Source organism: Pelodiscus sinensis, chromosome 9, assembly GCF_052426305.1.
Source record: "Pelodiscus sinensis isolate ZL-2025 chromosome 9, ASM5242630v1, whole genome shotgun sequence".
NCBI lineage: Eukaryota > Metazoa > Chordata > Testudines > Trionychidae > Pelodiscus > Pelodiscus sinensis.
The window spans coordinates 35,582,095-35,600,187 of NC_143060.1; the positions used below are offsets into that span (position 1 = coordinate 35,582,095).

General features: G+C 43.1%; 1 protein-coding gene across 4 annotated transcripts in view; it reads right to left on the reverse strand.

The window, feature by feature from the left end:
• HFM1 (helicase for meiosis 1) overlaps nucleotides 1–18,093 on the reverse strand; it is a 170,998-nt gene that overhangs the window by 45,421 nt on the left and 107,484 nt on the right. For all 4 annotated transcript variants that reach the window (XM_089780526.1, XM_075936496.2, XM_075936502.2 and 1 more), the window contains 5 exons: nucleotides 10,777–10,862; nucleotides 7,811–7,894; nucleotides 4,638–4,795; nucleotides 3,331–3,434; nucleotides 310–465 (listed from right to left, as the gene is read on the reverse strand). In XM_089780526.1, coding sequence (XP_089636652.1) covers nucleotides 310–465; nucleotides 3,331–3,434; nucleotides 4,638–4,795; nucleotides 7,811–7,894; nucleotides 10,777–10,862 — 588 coding nt within the window. The remainder of the gene's footprint in view (nucleotides 1–309; nucleotides 466–3,330; nucleotides 3,435–4,637; nucleotides 4,796–7,810; nucleotides 7,895–10,776; nucleotides 10,863–18,093) is intronic.

Below are 18,093 nucleotides of genomic sequence, written 5' to 3' on the forward strand. Positions count from 1 at the left end.
TTCACTGATATTGTTGAGGATTTCTCATGGAGAAGAAACAAAGCCATCCATGGCACTAGATTTTTGTTCACCCCCTAGAAATTTTGTGATTAAAAAGTCAGCTGCTACATGTTTACCAGAGTAACTTTCTCTCTGGGTTGCTATGACTGTTCATAGCAAAACAGTGTCTGTCCCCACTAAAGACTGTAAGCATCATTCTCAGCAGCCCTCTAAGCTCTGAAGTCATGAGGTACTAGAAGTCTAACTTCTCTCCCACATCAATTCCCTATGGAAACCTATTGCTCTATTCTGTTGAGTATAATTCGTTACCTGGAGCCTTTCTTGCTGCTGCTGCTGCTTTTGAAAAGGCATGATAAATGTCAGGTGAAGACTCAGCTTCTAATTTTCTTTGTAAAACCACTTCATTTCCAAACTTTTTTGGTCCTATGTAAAAGGCTGTATAGTTTTGCTGAATATCCACACCAACTTTTAGAAATGAAACACAAAAATGTTTATGTAAATTGAAAAATATATTCTTATATATTACCATTTACTGTACATCCAATTTTATAATGAGTAGTATGATACAGCATACAGGGCTATTAGAAGGCCACAAGTGGGACTGTGTCTTTGGAACTTTTGATCCAATTTTGCACAATTTTCCTTAGAACTGCACTGCATGCTGCTGTTGGAAAAAGGGTATGTCTACACTACAAAGTTAATTCGAACTAACAGCCTTTAGTTTGAATTAACTTTCATAGGCGCTACACAGGCAAATCGCTAGTTCGAACTTAATTCAAACTAGCGGAGCGCTTAATTCGAACTAGGTAAACCTCATTCTACGAGGACTAACGCCTAGTTCGAATTAAGTAGTTCAAATTAAGGGCTGTGTAGCCACTTAATTCGAACTAGTGGGAGGCTAGCCCTCCCCAGCTTGCCCTCGTGGCCACTCTGGGCACCACCAGGGAAACTTGTCTGCCTCCCTTCTGGCCCCGGGGCCCTTAAAGGGGTACGGTCTGGCTACGGTGCCTGTGCCAGGTGCAAGCCTGCCAGCACCCAGCCAGCAGTGCGGAGGTCATGCCACGTGCCCTGCACCTGGCACAGTACGAGCCAGCCACCCGCTGCCACCCAGCCCTCCGCCTCTTCCCAGGACCAGGCTGGCAGCTCCCAGGAGCCTGCCCGGGGCCGCAAGAGGCGGGCGCCCGCCTGGTCCAGTGCGGACATCATGGACCTCATCGAGGTTTGTGGGGAAGCCTCCAATGTCCACAACCTCCGAACTAGGCACAGGAAAGTGGCTGTCTAGGGCAGGATAGCTGCCAGCCTGACCACCCAGGAGCAGGTTTGCATGAAAATCAAGGTGGTCGAGTGAGACCCCCGACCCTGAGCTTAGAACGTAAAAACATAAGAATGGCTGTACTGGGTCAGACCAAAGGTCCATCTAGCCCAGTAGCCTGTCTGCCGACAGCGGCCAACACTAGGTATCCTGGAAGGGATGGACTGAAGACAATGACCAAGCCATTTGTCTCATGCCATCCATCTCTAGCCTTCCACAAACAGAGGCCAGGAACACCATTTCTACCCCCTGGCTAATATCACTCCATGGACCCAACTGCCATGAATTTATCTAACTTCTCTTTAAACTCTGTTATAGTTCTAGCCTTCACAACTTCCTGCAGCAAGGAGTTCCACAGGTTGACCATTTGCTTTCTGAAGAACTTTCTGTTATTAGTTTGAAGCCTGCTACCCATTCATTTCATTTGGTGTCCTCTAGTCCTTCTATTATGGGAACTAATGAAGAACTTTTCTTTATGCACCCTCTCCACACCACTCATACTTTTATAGACCTCTATCAGATCCCCCCTCAGTCTCCTCTTTTCTAAGCTGAAAAGTCCCAGTCTCTTTAGCCTCTCTTCATATGGGACCTGTTCCAAACCCCTGATCATTTTAGTTGCCCTTTTCTGAACCTTTTCCAAGGCTAAAATATATTTTCTGAGGTGAGGAGATCACATCTGTACACAGTACTGAAGATATGGCGTACCATAGTTTGATACTTCCCGTCCTCCTTCTTCCCCTGGCTTCTCCCTTCCAGCTCCCTCCTCCCAGGTTTCCTCCTCCCCTCTCCCACCCTCTCTCTTTCCCCCCCTCACCTCCTTTTCTCCCAGTCTCTCCGAGTTTTGTTCAATAAAGAGAGTTTCTATTTTTGAACACACGTGTCCTTTAGTTTGTACATCAGGAAGGGGGGCTAAGGAGGGGTAAGTGGAAGGAGGTGAGGAAGGAATGGGGCACGAGCCCCCAATGGGGAGGACTGGGGTGGCTCTGCGGGCTTGTTGGGGTGGAAGCTCTCCTGCAGCCCCCCGATTGATCCCCCCCCCCCCCCCGGATGGCAGCCTGCAGCAAGTGCAGCCAGGCTGATGGCCAAGTGCTGTGATGTGCCGAGTGTGGGCATTCAGGGCACTCCAAGCCAGGACTGCTTTGCTGTCCCTCATAGAGTTAGACAAGCGAGCGGGGAACCCCTGAGAACTGTCTGTCCGGGGTGGGGGTCGGGTGCCTTTAAGCACAGCCCTCGGCTAAAGTGAGACAGCAGCTCCATGCTCTAAGTCCTAACCTGATGCCCTGCCAGCACTGCTTCCGGCCATCCTTAACCTCGGTTCAGGGTCCACTTAATGTGGACATGCTAGTTCAAATTAGCAAAATGCTAATTCGAACTAGTTTTTAGGTCTAGATGCACTAGTTCGAATTAGCTTAGTTCGAATTAACTAATTCGAATTAGTGCTGTAGTGTACACATACCCAATGTTAGTAGCATTATTTGCAGTTATACAAGAAGTACAACTAAGCACTGATATTACTTCTGATGTTAGATGCTATTAACATTTACAGCTTTGGACAAGAAAAAAATCTACACAAGGTTAAAGACAACAAAGGATTTGCCATTAAGAGAATCAATGTTAAGTCAGGTGAATCTGACAAGAAGCATAGATCAAGAATTGGTATATGGCTCAGAACTGATGGAGAGAAGATTGTAAAACTTTGGAGATGGATGCAGATGGGGATAAATATGGAGTCATCTTCTAAAGAGGTTTAGGAAGAAGGGCTCAGCTTAGCTCTTACGGGACAAGGAGAGGTGACTAATAGTGAATATGACACTTAAATCAAACTGCATTAGGAAAAAATCTCATAATTAATGCTTTTAGTGCAGTAGTAAGTCATATAATAAAACAATTAATAGAATATCATTTTAAAATTGATTGATGTTTATTAAATTTTTGCCTTCGCATAAAGGAAACTTGTTTCACTATTTATTCCACATATTAAGTATATTTTCAAGTGCTAATCATATCAATGAGCCTACCATATTCAGAGCTAATTAAATGTATACTAAGTTCCTCAGATTTAAGAGCTCTTTTCACTTCAATTTTTTTAGTCCAATTTCCATTCTTCAGTAAGACAGAATCCCTGCAACATATATACACAATGTACAGTAAGATAGTGATATACATTTTATTAAAATAAGTCACATTATTTGTGATGCTAATGGCATGGTAAATAGTAAGATAGTAGATCAGTTTTGATTCAGGGGATCTAATTGATGGGGGGAGTCTCTCAATAGGATGTGCTCTTGGGCCTGGTACCCCTAAGATAGCCAGGGTTCTGAAGATGAAATTCCAGTTTTGCAAGGTGCAAAAGAGCAAGCCTTCCTCTACGTGAGGACTTGATCAGGACCTAGGTGCAGGTCATCTAGTTGGAGAAGATTCATTTTATTCTCTTTCCCATTCCTTTCAAGTACAGCTCATCCAACTGGAGAGAGAGTCTAATTCCTCCTTCCCTGCCTCCACCAGGTGAACCTGTGTGGGAAAGGTAAGTGTTGCCTGTGTAAATAATTTAGTACCTAAATTTCATGAGTAACAATTTAAAAAGTTTTCGTTCTATAATCATTGAATAATGTAAATGTTGTATATTTATATTGAAATCGGTTACATTTCACTTCAATATAATAAAAAAAACTGACAACTCAATTGCATAGATATGTAGAATGGAATGATATATGCAAGGGGACCTACTATACTGTCCTGCACCTTGTTTAGCCATTTACACCAGTGCAAAGCAACTGTAAAATGCGATGAAATCAGGAAGTACTTTATACAAATTTTGCACAAGGCACAAAGCAACAGAAAATTAGACCTAAGGAATCCATCCCGCAGTAGAACTTACACTAAAGTAAAAGAAGCAAAATGCAGGACAATGTAGCACTTTAAAGACTAACAAGATGGTTTATTAGATGATGAGCTTTCGTGGGCCAGACCCACTTCCTCAGATCAAATAGTGGAAGAAAATAGTCACAACCATATATACCATGGTACATATGGTATATATGGTTGTGACTATTTTCTTCCACTATTTGATCTGAGGAAGTGGGTCTGGCCCACGAAAGCTCATCATCTAATAAACCATCTTGTTAGTCTTTAAAGTGCTACATTGTCCTGCATTTTGCTTCAGCTACCCCAGACTAACACGGCTACATTTCTATCACTAAAGTAAAAGAGATTTGGTTAGTCTCATTAATATAAGAAAGTGCTATGCCAGCTACATACTATTTGATTCTTCATGGAAATAAAACAAAATTGCATTCCTGAATATGATCAGACTGATCAGACTTACATAATTTTCTGTTTAAAAGCCACTTGATTATCAGCATCTCCTATAATTAAGGTTACATAGTGACAGTCTGGTGCAGTTCTCTTAATCTGAAGCTGTTTAAAGTTTGTTAATGTAATGGTCACTAAGATTTCGGCCACTGTATCACAGTATTTTGCAAGCTAGAAAAATAAATCATATATAATATTATATAACCAGTAAAAACACTTCAGAGAAAACCACACATTTTCATGAAATAGTACACCACATACAAACAGAGGCTCAATTTGGACAGATACAATTTCAGCAGAACAAACATTTGTTTTGCCTACATACTAGAAAGCGCTGTCGTCATGAGTTCATTGCTAAGATACTACATTTGAATAATTGTTCAAAAATGCTCTACACTTCTAGCCAAAGATGAATGGCACAACACAGAAAAACCCCTTCTGTTCACTGCCAAGAAGAAGAGAAATCTGACTAAGAGAGGTGCACACCAGTGAGTTCTAGCAGACCATCCACTGGATGGTCTAAGCTGAGACCATCAACTTTCTCAAGACCCCTAAAAAAACTTCCTGTGATAATGACTTCACAGTCACAGCTGCCAGTGCAATCTAGGAGACTTCATTACCTCATGAACCTTATTTTTTATTAGACCTACTTCTGTTGGAGACAGAGACAAGCTTCCAAACTTATAGAACTCTGCTTCAGATCTAGGAGAATAAGACACTCAAAAGCTAGTCTCTCTCACCAACAGAAGTTGGTCCAACAAAAGCTGGTCACCCATCTTGTTTTCCCAATATCCTGGGACTGCTATAATACTACATAGTTCAATGCAGCTCAGATTGATAATCTAACAGTCAAATCTTCTGTATCCCTTTACTAGAGGTAATTGCTGAATAATAATTATACCATTTAAAATGATTAATCAATAATTACTGGAAGTCAGAAATATGATCGTGAAATTATAAGAAATTAATTATACCCATAGTTTTGAAGAATCATTGTGGAAAACATGGGAAATAATTACTTTGGAGAAACTTATGGTAAAAACAAAGTGTATTTTATATTTTATTTTATTTAACATATTATATTTTTCATTAACAGTAGAATGCGATTTCAAATGCTGATTTGAGATGGTCTTAGTTTTTCCAGTTAACATTAGATATTATTGGTCCAATTTGTATTACATAAATTAAATGATAATCACAAGAAATGTAGGATGAAAAGTTAATACATTAAATATAAATCTTCTTGATTGTTGGCATAAGCAAAAACGTATCAGACAAATAATTATCAAAATAAACAAGAACTAGATTCACAGGGAAGAGTACAGAATAAGACAAGAACAAAAATCCCCTTTCTCTCCTATTAATTAATATGTAAATATGTCTGGAGATGAAACAAATACTAAATCCTTCTTGCTCAATGGTTTGAGCATTGGCCTGCTAAACCCAGAGTTGTGAGTTCAATCCTTGAGGGGGCCATTGAGGGATCTGGGGCAAATGTGTCAGGGATGGTACTTGGTCCTGCCATGAGGGCAGGGGACTGGACTTGATGATCTCTCAAGGTCCGTCCGTTCCAGTTCTATGAGATAGGTATATCTCCATATATTTTTTTACAGAAACAAACTTCAATAACAGAGGGAGAACTTTGTGCAGCATTAATCATTGTAAACTTTTTCTTCTGAAAAGGATTTTAGAATTACTAATACATTATTCAAACACTTTTGCTATTCCACAAAATGACACACTAAAGCCGAATTGATCATTATTACAATAAACGTAACACTTTACACATATATCAAGTTTTTCATCTTTAAAGTACAAACTGTAATTAATTGTCTTAACAATTCTATAACGCAATTAAGTGTTGTTATCCACACTTTGCAGATGAAAAAGTTGAGGCAGACTGGTTAGGTGACTCGCCCAATGCCACGGAAAGAGTATTAGAATTCATGATTTCTTGTCTTCCCCCCAAAGCACTAGATCATGCCTCATTTGATATGCATGGTATTAATTATTTGACTGTAATAAGCTATTGTTTCTGAATATTCCTGAATCTGACATCTAAAAACAGAAAAAAGCTCTTGATATCTTTTTGCTTCATGTTTGATATTTAAGATGGAAGAGAGCTGTCAGGTTTACATACTCAAAAGAGCTAGATCAATAGGTGAACTATCTCTTTTCACATTTTTTATTATAAAACGGTTGCTGACAATCAGAAGAAACAGGAAAAGAAAGATCAGGTATTCTGTCTAGAATGATGACAACTTACTTAAGAAGTCTTTGAATGAACTTGTGTTTCAGGAATGTTTGATTTCTTGACAATATTTCCTAGAATGTGGAGTGTGCCCGTACAGAGTAAGGATGTTAGATATTGGGTAATTCAATAACCACATGAAATCTTAGCGGTAACACGACTATTCAATAGTCCCCCAGGACAGGGCCAACAGCCAATGCGCTCCCTGTCCTTCTCCTAGGGAACCCCCTGCCACCTTGCACTATTTGCCTCTCTATCAGAGGCTGCAGCGCATTGTAACAGGGGGAGCCAGTTTAAAAACCAGGTCCCCATGCAGACTGGATGCTAGCGGCCCCATGCTGCTGCCTCTGATACAAACCCCCTGCGGACAGGGGCTGCTGCTGTGAAGCAATCTCTGCCCATGGCGGGCCCAGGCCTGCAGCGCACAGAGGCTGCTTCACAGTAGCCTCTCCTGACATCCTCCCCCCTGGCCATTGCCTCTTATAGAGGCAGCAGTGGGGGGGAAGGGAGGGTAGGCAGCACTGCAGAGCCAGTGCTGGGGGGAACCAGCTTTTAACCGACTGATACAATGGCAGCGGGGGGGGGGGGGGGGGGGAGGGAGAAAGGGGAGGGAAATGTGTTAGTCAAAAAGATTAACTGATAAGCCTAGGCTTATTGGTTAATCGTATTGTCGACTATACATTGACATCCCTAATACAGAAGTCATAAGAATAATCTTAGGAACACAGAATACGTATAATTTAAATCAACAGGACTTTTAACAACACATGGCAAGACTGAAGGGATGCATGTCTAGATTCATATTCCTAATGGGGGACTTAAACATTTAATATGTAATATTTTATTTAAATGTTCTATTTTCATTATTCTAGCAGAATTCTAAAGCAAAACAATCATAAAAAGCATTATTCAGGAAAGCAAATGGAAGCATTTACCTGTTCAATAGCAAGTGCATATTTTGGCAGGTGTAGCACAGATTCTTTTATTTGGTTTCCAAAAGGCGGATGTCTATTTACAATCTGCAAATATTTTTTTATTTCTGATATATTACATTTCCCAGCAACAAAAGTAACTTTCAAATAAAGAAATATAACAACAATGCACAGGACCAACTACTGACAGTTGTTATTACCAACAACTACCCTTGATATAAAAAAAGTTGGAGGTTTCCATACAGTTTCAAGATTTGGCCCACAATTTGCAACTATTCTCCTTACTATTAAAATGTGATAATTATTTTCCAGGGCTAGTATAATTTTATCTTTCCTCATTCTGATGAATATATAGTTATTACTTCACCAAATAGGAAATAATTGGCAAGAAAAAATATCAGTTGCTTACCACTATAAAATAACTGTTCAGCAACAAGCAGAATAGTCTCTCAGAGGATGACTCTCACTTCACTCATCATCCTCAATAGGCAAAGAACTTGGAACCTACTAAACTCCTTAGTCTCTGCCACACACAAAAACTGCTAAAAAAAGACTGTCCCCCTTATAAAATGAAACCGATCATTCTAGAGTAAATATGAATGTTATCTGATAAATTATGCTAATCAGAGTAAGAGCTATTCTTGAGAGAGCCAGGGATCAGCTGTGCTGAAGTTGCTCCTTTGAAATGCCACGTCAGTGTTTCAAACAGGCAGCACCGTGGAGCCTGGGGGTCTCTTTAGCTGACCCCGGGTCCTAGGGAAATTCCACATGGAACCCGGAGTCAGCCGGGGAGTCCCTAGCTAACCCTGGGCTTCACAGCACTGCCCCTTTGAAACGCTGTCTCCGCATTTCAAAGGGGCAGCCGTGGAGCCTGGGGTCAGCTGGGGAGTCCCCAGCTCATTCCGGGTTCCACTGAAATGCCACACGGAACCCAAGGTCAGCTGGGGAGTTTCCTGCTGATTCCGGGCTCCATGACTTTGAAATGTACATGCCCTAGTGCGGCTCTTGTACATTTCAAAGCAGGTACCTGCATGCAGCCCAGAGTCAGTGGGACTCCCGTTGGCCCTACGCTGTACGTGGAGTTCCGCATTCCTTCTTTGAAATGTACAAGAGCCACGGTAGGGCGTGTACATTTCAAAGGAGGAATGGGGAAGTGCCTATCGACTACTCGACTAGTCAATTAACTGCAATTAAACATCCTTAACTGCTATCATTTACTCTGTTGGTTTCAGTGGCAGAGGTCTGTGCTGGCGATCTAGAGCAGTGATGGACATTAAGAACAGTGAGTGGGCCACAAGTGGCTCTCCATCTCAGTGGGCCATAGCAGCCTGCAGCACTGGGATTCCACCTTTGGTCCTCCAGGATGCCCAGCACTAATCTAGAGGTTCTAATCCTTTTGACAAACCACTTGGATATCAATAATGAAGACACATAATAGTATTTTTTTTTCAATTTTCTTTTTTAAAAATCTGGAAAATACAAGACAAATAAGTTGCAAAGTCAAGAACACAGAAAGTTAGCTTCTGAAGTCTTAATTAGGTACGCTTGGGCATATGGTTTTTGTCTCTAATTATATGACCAGATATTTTTCCTAGAGACACCTGCCTAATTTAGTGCACAAGATGAGCTTTCTCTAGGAATAAATCAGGGCTGTGTACTGGGGGATACTGTCCAGGACCGTGGCTTCATATGTTTCAGAAATTGGAAAGTGTGTAGTGACTGAATAAAGAGAAATGATAGTCTCACAGTCAAGGCACCTGACTGCTGCATGGAAAACTAGTTCTATTTCTGCCTCTGCCATGGAGTTCCTATCTTATACTAGAGAAGTCACTTAACTTTCACAGATGGTCATTAATTGATTGCTACTTATTTTCTGGGTGCCCAATTTGAGTCCATGAAGTCTGATATGTATAAGTACATCTAACTGTTATTCATTAAGTGATTACCATCTATCCAGTGCACAGGATGAGGCAGGGATTCTGCTAAGAAAGTAATTTGTGATTATATAATTAAATATTATATCATAACACATACAGAAAAAAGAGCCAAATTAAGGTTTCGCAGACAATCTTAATTCAGAAATTTTCTAAATTAAGTGCTTAAATTTGGAGTGCTTGATTTTGCCACTTTACTGTTATTTTAACGTGATATAATAAGAGAGAAATTTAAAACCAAGGACCAGGAACAAAGTAAGGCCATCAGAGTCATTAAAAAAACCCAAATATAAGATTCTTATCTGCCTCCCTCAAATGGTAACCTTAATAGTAACCTAATCAAAAAGCCAAAAATGTCCAATGCTTCTCTCCAAACAAATCTCAAAAACTCCCTCTAGCACATATATCATTGTCCTAAACTTTTATTAAATGATGATACACTTCATAGGAATGGTGGAGAAGGCAAACTAAGACCTAACACATTCCTGAATGGAAAACAAGTGTCTTCATGAATTCCACATAATTTAGAGATCTGAAAAAGCTCTGTACGCACTGTAGGGAAAATATGCTATCACACTTAAGAAGTAAAAATGAAAAAGAATTTGTGCATCAGGAGCATGACAAAATTTAATCCCATATATTTCTTCACTGATGTTCAATGGAAGTTTTACTATGGATTTCAATAGGGTTAAGATTTCATACTACAACTTTCCACTACTAAAAGGATAAAATTCCTGAATTTGAGCTATTATTTTTTTAGTTAGAAAAAAGTTCTAGAGTAAATTTCACTTCCCCCATATAGTAATACAAAAATGTCACTAAAATTGATATGTAATTTATAACTTAAACAGAACATCAAAATAATAAATCAACTTCAGGGAAAAAATCAATACCTTTGTCAGAAAATTAAATATTTCCTTAATCTAGTGTGTTACTGAACTAGAATAAATCACTTTAAACATGGGAGTCCATAACTCATTAACTATTAAACATTAGCATTTTCCATATATAAATATGTATATAAATTTTAAATACCAATTCAAGTTCCCTTGCATTTGCATCTTCAATTTTTTTAAATGATGTCAGACCTGCATTTACCATTGCATTTGATAATGTTACTCCTGTAAAATTTAAAAATAAATGTTAAAATATTTTCTATTTTAATTCCAAATTATTACTTTTAACAATTGCCTTTGGCAAGTAAATGTAAAGCATAAGTAATTTAAACGAGACATCTTTTTCTAGCATGTTTTCAGTATGTTGTCAATGTTTTCAATAACAGTCCATTTTACAGTAAAACTCCATTGGTCCGGCATCTGATGGTCCAGACCATTGGAGCTGCTCTGCTCCTGGCTTCCCCAATTCAGCCGCTGCTGAAACTGACCAGCAGCTGAATCGGGGAAGCCGGGGGCAGAGCAGCTGGAGTGCTGCCGGTAGGTCCCGTAGCACTGCCCCTTGGTGCTGCGGGACCAACCCGGCAGCACCCCAGCTGTCTCCAATTAAGCCGCTGCTGAAACTGACCAGCAGCTGACTCCAGGAAGCCCGAGGCAGAGCTGCTCTCCCCCAGGTTTCCTGGAGTCAGCCGCTAGTCTGTTTCAGTGGCGGCTGACTTGGGGATGCCTGGGGCAGAGCAGCTGGGGTGTTGCCACGTTGGCCCAGTAGTGCTGAGGGTCCAGAGGGTCCAGCTGCTCTGCCCCAGGCATCCCCAAGAGCAACTGAGGTGCTGCCAGGTTGATCTCTCAGTGCCAAGGGGCGGCGCTACCGGACCAACCTGGCAGCACCCCAGCTGCTCTGCTGCAGGCGTCCCAATTCAGCTGCTGCTGAAACTGACCAGCAGCAGCTGAATCGGGGACGCCTGGGGAAGAGCCGGACTATCGAAAGGGGGGGCTATGAGGGGTCTGGGGTGGCCCCCCTTCCGACAGTCCGGCATATCTGATAATCCAGCACCTAAAGGTCCTAATGGTGCCGGAATATCGGAAGTTTACTGTATTTCTCTTTTTGTGGTCAGATATTTGAATACTGTTTAGCTAAATGTATACAACAGTATAAACAAAATATAAAAGGAATACAATTAAGTATAAAACATTTGAGAATGACAGTTTCTTTATTAAGTTATGGAATGAAAGAAAGGCAGATCAACGACCAATTCCTATAGGTTTTACTCAGGAAAAACTCCAACAGACAGCAAATAAATAATATGGATACACAAATGATTAAACAGCATGGTACTGAAATAAAACAAGTTTCCATGCAAGAGAGTCCTGTTGACTACCCAGAGGACCCTTTAAGCATATGCCAGAAATCCCTGTGAAGTCTCTATTTTTTTGAGCAAGATGTAACTAAAATTCACTCTAGGAAGAACCACTTGTCTCCAAAATCTTCTGGGAAAATATACAGTTCTAGAACAGATTTAACAAAACACCTGATTAAAGTCAGGAAAGAACAGGCAGTCTCTGTAATGTAGTGGACTAACAGATAAACTAGCAGAGATTTCTGCAAAAACATGCCTCTTCAAGTATTCCCAATTCCTCAGCCTCGCTTTGTGGGGTTTGTGAGTCAAGACTTAAATTACAAATCAGCAGATTCCTCCTTGGAACTATGACTCACTGGAATGAATACAAATAACCTGAAACTGGAGAAATTCACTTGTAAGAAATGGAGGTTACTTAATGTAACTGGAAGTTATTTGAAATGTACAGTCCTATCTCTACTCAACATATGGTAACACATACTACATTCCATATGTCCAAGTGCACTCTCCGTTGGCCCACATATGTACAGTATGTCTCTTCATTCTCCTAAGCAAGAATAAGAGAGGCAGTGCAGCTCACTGCTTCTTCTGTTCCCCGTCTTACTACAAATCTAACAAGATCCAAGGCAGCAGGGGTAGAGGGTAGGGCATTACAGATCAGGAACATGTATCTCAAAGAAATTCCAGTTACAGTATGCAGCCTCCATTTCTTCTTCAAACACCAGTCCTATGTGTATTACAGATTTGGATGATTATCAAGCTGTGTTCAGGCTGATGACCAGTATGAGGAAGCAGGCAGCAAAGACAGGTACAGTACTCTAGATCCCATTGCTAACGATATGTCTACACTGCAATTCCGAAAAAAACTCTAGTTATGTCCACACTGAAATTGCGTTCTTTCAAAATAAATCGAAAGAACAGAGGGGTTTTTTTTTGATACTGATAAATCTCTTTCTACATGGAAGAAGCCTTTTCCTGAAATAGCTCTTTCAAAAAAAGGCATGTGTGGACAGGGAAGAGAGAGTTATTTCAAAAGAAGAGGAAAGAGGAAAAAGCAGAAGTGCCCTGGTGGCCACTCGGTCCATAGCAATCACAGCTTAAGTGCGAGATAGTGTCCATTCAGTGTGGACGCTATCTTTTGAAATAACAGATCGCTTTTTTGATGCACTTTTGCTCTGTAGACACTCTCTTTTGGAAAAAGTTTTTCTGGAAGATCTCTTTCGGAAAAGCTTCTTCCGAAAGAAGCCTGCAGTCTATACAAACCCTGAATCTGCAGCAGAGGCTTGGATTAGTGCAAAATGCCAAACAGATGTGCAGTCTAGTCCAGAAGCCAGAGATGAACTTGGGTTCACATATCAGGGTGGTTAGTCATTGAACAGGGGTCAGAGAAATCTCTGGAGTGGGATTCAATGAGCAAGAGTTGGAATCAAAGTCTGACCAGAATCGGACAACACAGGTAGTATAAGACTGGAATCAGGAGGTAGGAATCACGTCACAATAAGCCTGGAGTCAGAAGTTGGATATTAGAGGTAATGCCAGGCTAGAGTCAGGGTCAGGATGGGATCAGAGACCAAATATCATGGTTTCCTCAAAAGGAAATTGTGCTTTACTAAACTACTAGAGTTCTTTGAGGGAATCAACAAGCATATGAACAAGCATATGGGAATCCAGTGGATACAGTGTACTTAGATTTCCAGAAAGCCTGTGACAAGGTCCCTCACCAAAGGCTCTTAAGTAAGGTGTCATGGGATAAGAGTGACAGTCCTCTCGTGAATTGATAATTGGTTAACAGACAGAAAACAAAGGGTAGGAATAAATGGTCAGTTTTCAGAACGGAGAGAGGAAAAGAGAAGTTACTCTCCCTGTGCAGTAATGATTGTTCTTTGAGATGTGTGTCCCTGTGGGTGCTCCACTGCTGGTGTTGGGCTTGTACCGGCACCATGGATCAGAGACTTTCAGAGCAATGCTCAGGCAGGCTACGCATGTGCGAGTGGAGAGCAGTCCTCCTGCCTTTGAAGTAGCACATGCAGCCTGCTTCTCCTCTGTTTCTTCTTTGACGCCCTCATGGGCTGCTATTATTACCCAAATAAGTGGGGAGGAGGCCAGGTCATGGAGCACTCACAGGGACACACATCTCTAAGAACAATCGTTACTCCACAGGGTAAGTAACTCTTTCTTCTTTCAGTGATGTCCCCAGGAGTGCTCCACTGTTGGTGACTGCATAGCAGTGCCCATTTGAATGGATGGTGGGCTTCGGTTAATTGCTACAAATCTTAGAACTGCAGTGGCTACTGCAGTATCTGTTGTGGAAGACGGTGGAATAGTGTAATGCTTTATGAAGGTGTGACTCGACGACCATGTGGCTGCTCTGCATATTTCCTGGAGTGAGACTCCCTTGAGAAAAGCAGCTGATGTCACCATTTCTCTGGTAGAATGGGCCTTTGGAATCGTTGGTAATGCCCTATTCTGGAGCAAGTAGCAGGTAATAATGCACGATGTTATCAGCTTTGATATGCACTGAGAAGACAATGGTTTTCCCTTGAAAGTTTCATCTAGGGCAGTGTTTCCCAATTGGTGCTCCGCAGAACCCTGGGGTTCCACGGAGCAAAACGAGGGGTTCCGCGAGGAGCCGGCGCTCCCCCGCCCCGTCTGAAAAAGAGAGAGAGAGAGTCGGCTAGCCAGCAGAGGCATGGGTGGTGAGTTGTGTGGGCTTGTGGTGCCCATGCTCCTGCAATATTTGGAGCTGGAGCTCGAGCGGGTCCTCCCACCCTGGCCCCAGAGTGTCTCTCCCCCGTCCCCGTCCCTGCCATGCGCAACCTTCTCTAGGCTCCCCTTCCCTGGCTGCTGCTGCCCTGTGCAGCATGCTCAAACCAGTGGGTGGAGAGACGCCCAGACGTGACGTAACGTCATAGCCCGGAATTTTAAACTTGCTGGGCGCTGTGATGCGCCGCATGGCTGAGTTGCGGGTTCGGAGTCTGGGGACAAAGCACAGACTCCGGCCCCACAAAGTGGAAGGCAGAAGGTACGGTAGAGGGAGAGGGAGAGGGAGAGGGAGGGAAGGGGCTTGTGCAGAAGGAAAGGGGAAGGGCTGGGAGAGGCAGGTGATTGTGCGGAGGCGAAGGGGAAGGCACGAAAGGGACAGGGTGGAGGAAAGACAAATGGCAGGGGGCCAAGCGCAGACAATGAGGAAAAGGGCAGGAGGGGAGAGGTGTCAGTGGGAGGGGAACAGGGTGATGCTGGGAGGGGAGAGGATAAGGGCATTGGGGGCTAGAGGGGTGAGGGGAGGTGCTGGGAGAAGGCTTGAAAGAAGGGGTGGGAATGAGGAAGGCTGGGATGGAGCAAGTCAAGTGTGAGGGCACAGGGGCATGAGGGCAGAGAATGGTGAGGGGGTGGGCATCAGGGAAAAAGAGGGCAAAGGGGGCAGGGGAAGTGAGGGAAGGGGGAGGCACCAGGAGGGTGCAGGGGTAAGAGAAGGTGCAGGTGCCAGGGGATTCTGGGGGTGAAGCAGAAGGGCAGACACCTGCAGTGGAGGGACCACCATCAGAGAAGAGATGCAGGGCAGGTTTGTAAAGGGAGGTGTTAAAAGAGGGGATGAGGAGGGGTAGCTCACATGATCAGAGTGGGGCTACTGGAGAAGTGGGCAAAGGGAGGAGAGAAGGGCTGGTGGATGGGGGCAGGTTGCAGGAGGGCTGAGGACAGTGAAGAGCAGGAGTCAGGACAGCAGAGGAGGATGAGGGGGGGGGGGCAGCAGGCACCAGGAGAGCTGACATGGCAGCAGAGGGAAAAGGTAGAGGTTTAAAAATATTTATTAATAACTTGGGTGGCACATCCAAACAAGCCACATGAACTCAATACTGGTGCACAACACAAAATTCATTTTCCTCATGTGAGGAAACTCTTAGGCTCTCTCTACACTGGTTGTTTCTTTGTGTTGGGGTTTTTTTGGACCTTTGATTAGCAGCATCAACCACTAAAGGGTTGGGTTGAGGGTGTAGATAAAGTCTGTGCCTTTAGATCGAACAAAATACTTCCTATCAGCCCTTTTATTATTTGGGGCGTGTGGCTGGTGTTTGCCGTACTTCATCAGCTACCTCAAGGATTGCTTTGTCTAGAGGCAGGGCAATTTGGGATTTTGCAGAGGGCTGTAAGTTCTTATGAGTTTGTGATGTTTCTCCAGAGCCTCTGATAATACTACCTCCTGACTGATAGCCAACCTTTTAAATAAGTCCTGGAATTGATTAAGGTCATCAGTCGGTGTTGGGTCATTTGGGATAATCACTTCATCAGGAGTGAAGGAGGAATTATCATTGGGTGCTACGTCAGATCGCTGGACAGTTGGGTCGTCCTCGATCTGCATTTCCTCTAGATCTGTGCCTTCAGATAGGGAATGCAATGGATGTGAGTATACAGAGGGCACTGACCTTTGTGTGGGTGTAAGAGCCACAGTGGAGGTGTGTCAGGGTGCCCAATAATGACAGGGGGACAATTGGCTGTGATGAGTGTCATAGTACTACCAATCAGTGTGCCACGGAGGATATTAATAATGTAGTGGTTTGCAAGACACAGAAGATGTGTGTTCCCTATCTGGGCAGGAGTGTTGGGAGAACAATCTTCCTGTATTCCCATGGTAGGCACTGAATTGTGATAAGGCCAGTGAGCATGGTGAGCCCCTTATTGGTAATGGGGAGTGCTAACAGTGTCATGCCACAGACTCAACAAGGGACACGATCCTAATCCTCCTGTCACGTCTTGGTGATGCTTATGTTTTCTGACCTGGGAAACGTCAGTGAGATCAAGACTTATGTCCCGTTGCTGTGCTAGTCGGCTCCTCTGGTGGTGGCATAGGTGCAGTCATGACTCCAGGGGATCTGGGGTTAGTGTGGGATACTGGAGGGCAGCTGGAGCCAGCCCTGTCCATTCTCGGTGCCCTAGGTGAAGGTTGTGCCATGGGTTCACACTGTGCCAGGGATGAGAAGCATCTCATGAGAGGGATCTCTGAAGAGGGACCGAATGGGGGAAGCAATGTAAAAGGGATGGCATATCCTATGTGGATGATCTCTAAGACACACTGATCTGATGTTATGACATCCCATTGGTGGTAAAAGGGACAGACTCTCTTGGTAAAGAGATGGTACTTCTTTGTTGGCAAAGGTTGAAGTGAGAGGTCGGGCAGGCCCTCAACCAAATCTTCAAACCTGCTGCTTTGTTGCCTGGGGACCAGAATAGCGAGTTGGAGGTGGGCGCCTCCTCTGAGAGCATTGTCTAGGGCAACCGTAGACATAATATTGCTTTTGCTGAACGCGGTTATAGTAGCTGTCTCTATTTTTGTTGTATGGGGTGTAATGTCTTCAACAACACGGCAGAGTATACATGCCAAGTATACGAAGGGTCATGCAGAAATACTTCCTACTATGTAGGATCTCATCCGTAGTAGCCAGAAAAAGCTTGCGCTTATCAAACGGAAGGTTTTCTACCCTGGATTGGAATTCTTTGGGTACCCCAGCTGAAAAAAGCCAAGAGGCTCTTCTCATCACCATGGCTGTGGCAACTGCCCTGGTAGCTGTGTCAGATACATCTATTGAGGAAAGGAGTGTTGTACGAGCAACAGTGTGACCTTCATTTATGACTGATTTGAGTACAGGTCTTTGGATTCTGGTAGGTATTCCATCAACTCGGCCAGTTTGGAATAGTTATCAAAGTCATGGTTTGCCAGCAAAGTTGGCAATTCTTAATTGAAGAGTAGCCAAGGAATAGACATTTTCCCCAAATATGTCTAGTTTCTTGTGTTCCTTGTCACTGGATGCTGATCTGGCCCAAAAGGCCTTTGCAAATTGGTTAGGAGCATCCACAATGAGAGAATTTTGTTGTGGATGCGAGAAAAGAAAGTCTAGATCTTTTTGGTGGTACAAAGTACTTCCTGTCAGATCTCTTGCACACTGGCCGAAATGAGGCGGAGGTCTGCTAGATTTCGTCGGAAACCTCCATTATTGCCTCGTTGATAAGGAGCGTGATTCTTCCCTGTGAAGAGGGGTGGATTTTTTGAGAAGTCAATGCTGTTTCTCCCCTACTTCCTAGAGCTGATGTCACCACCCTCTTAAACA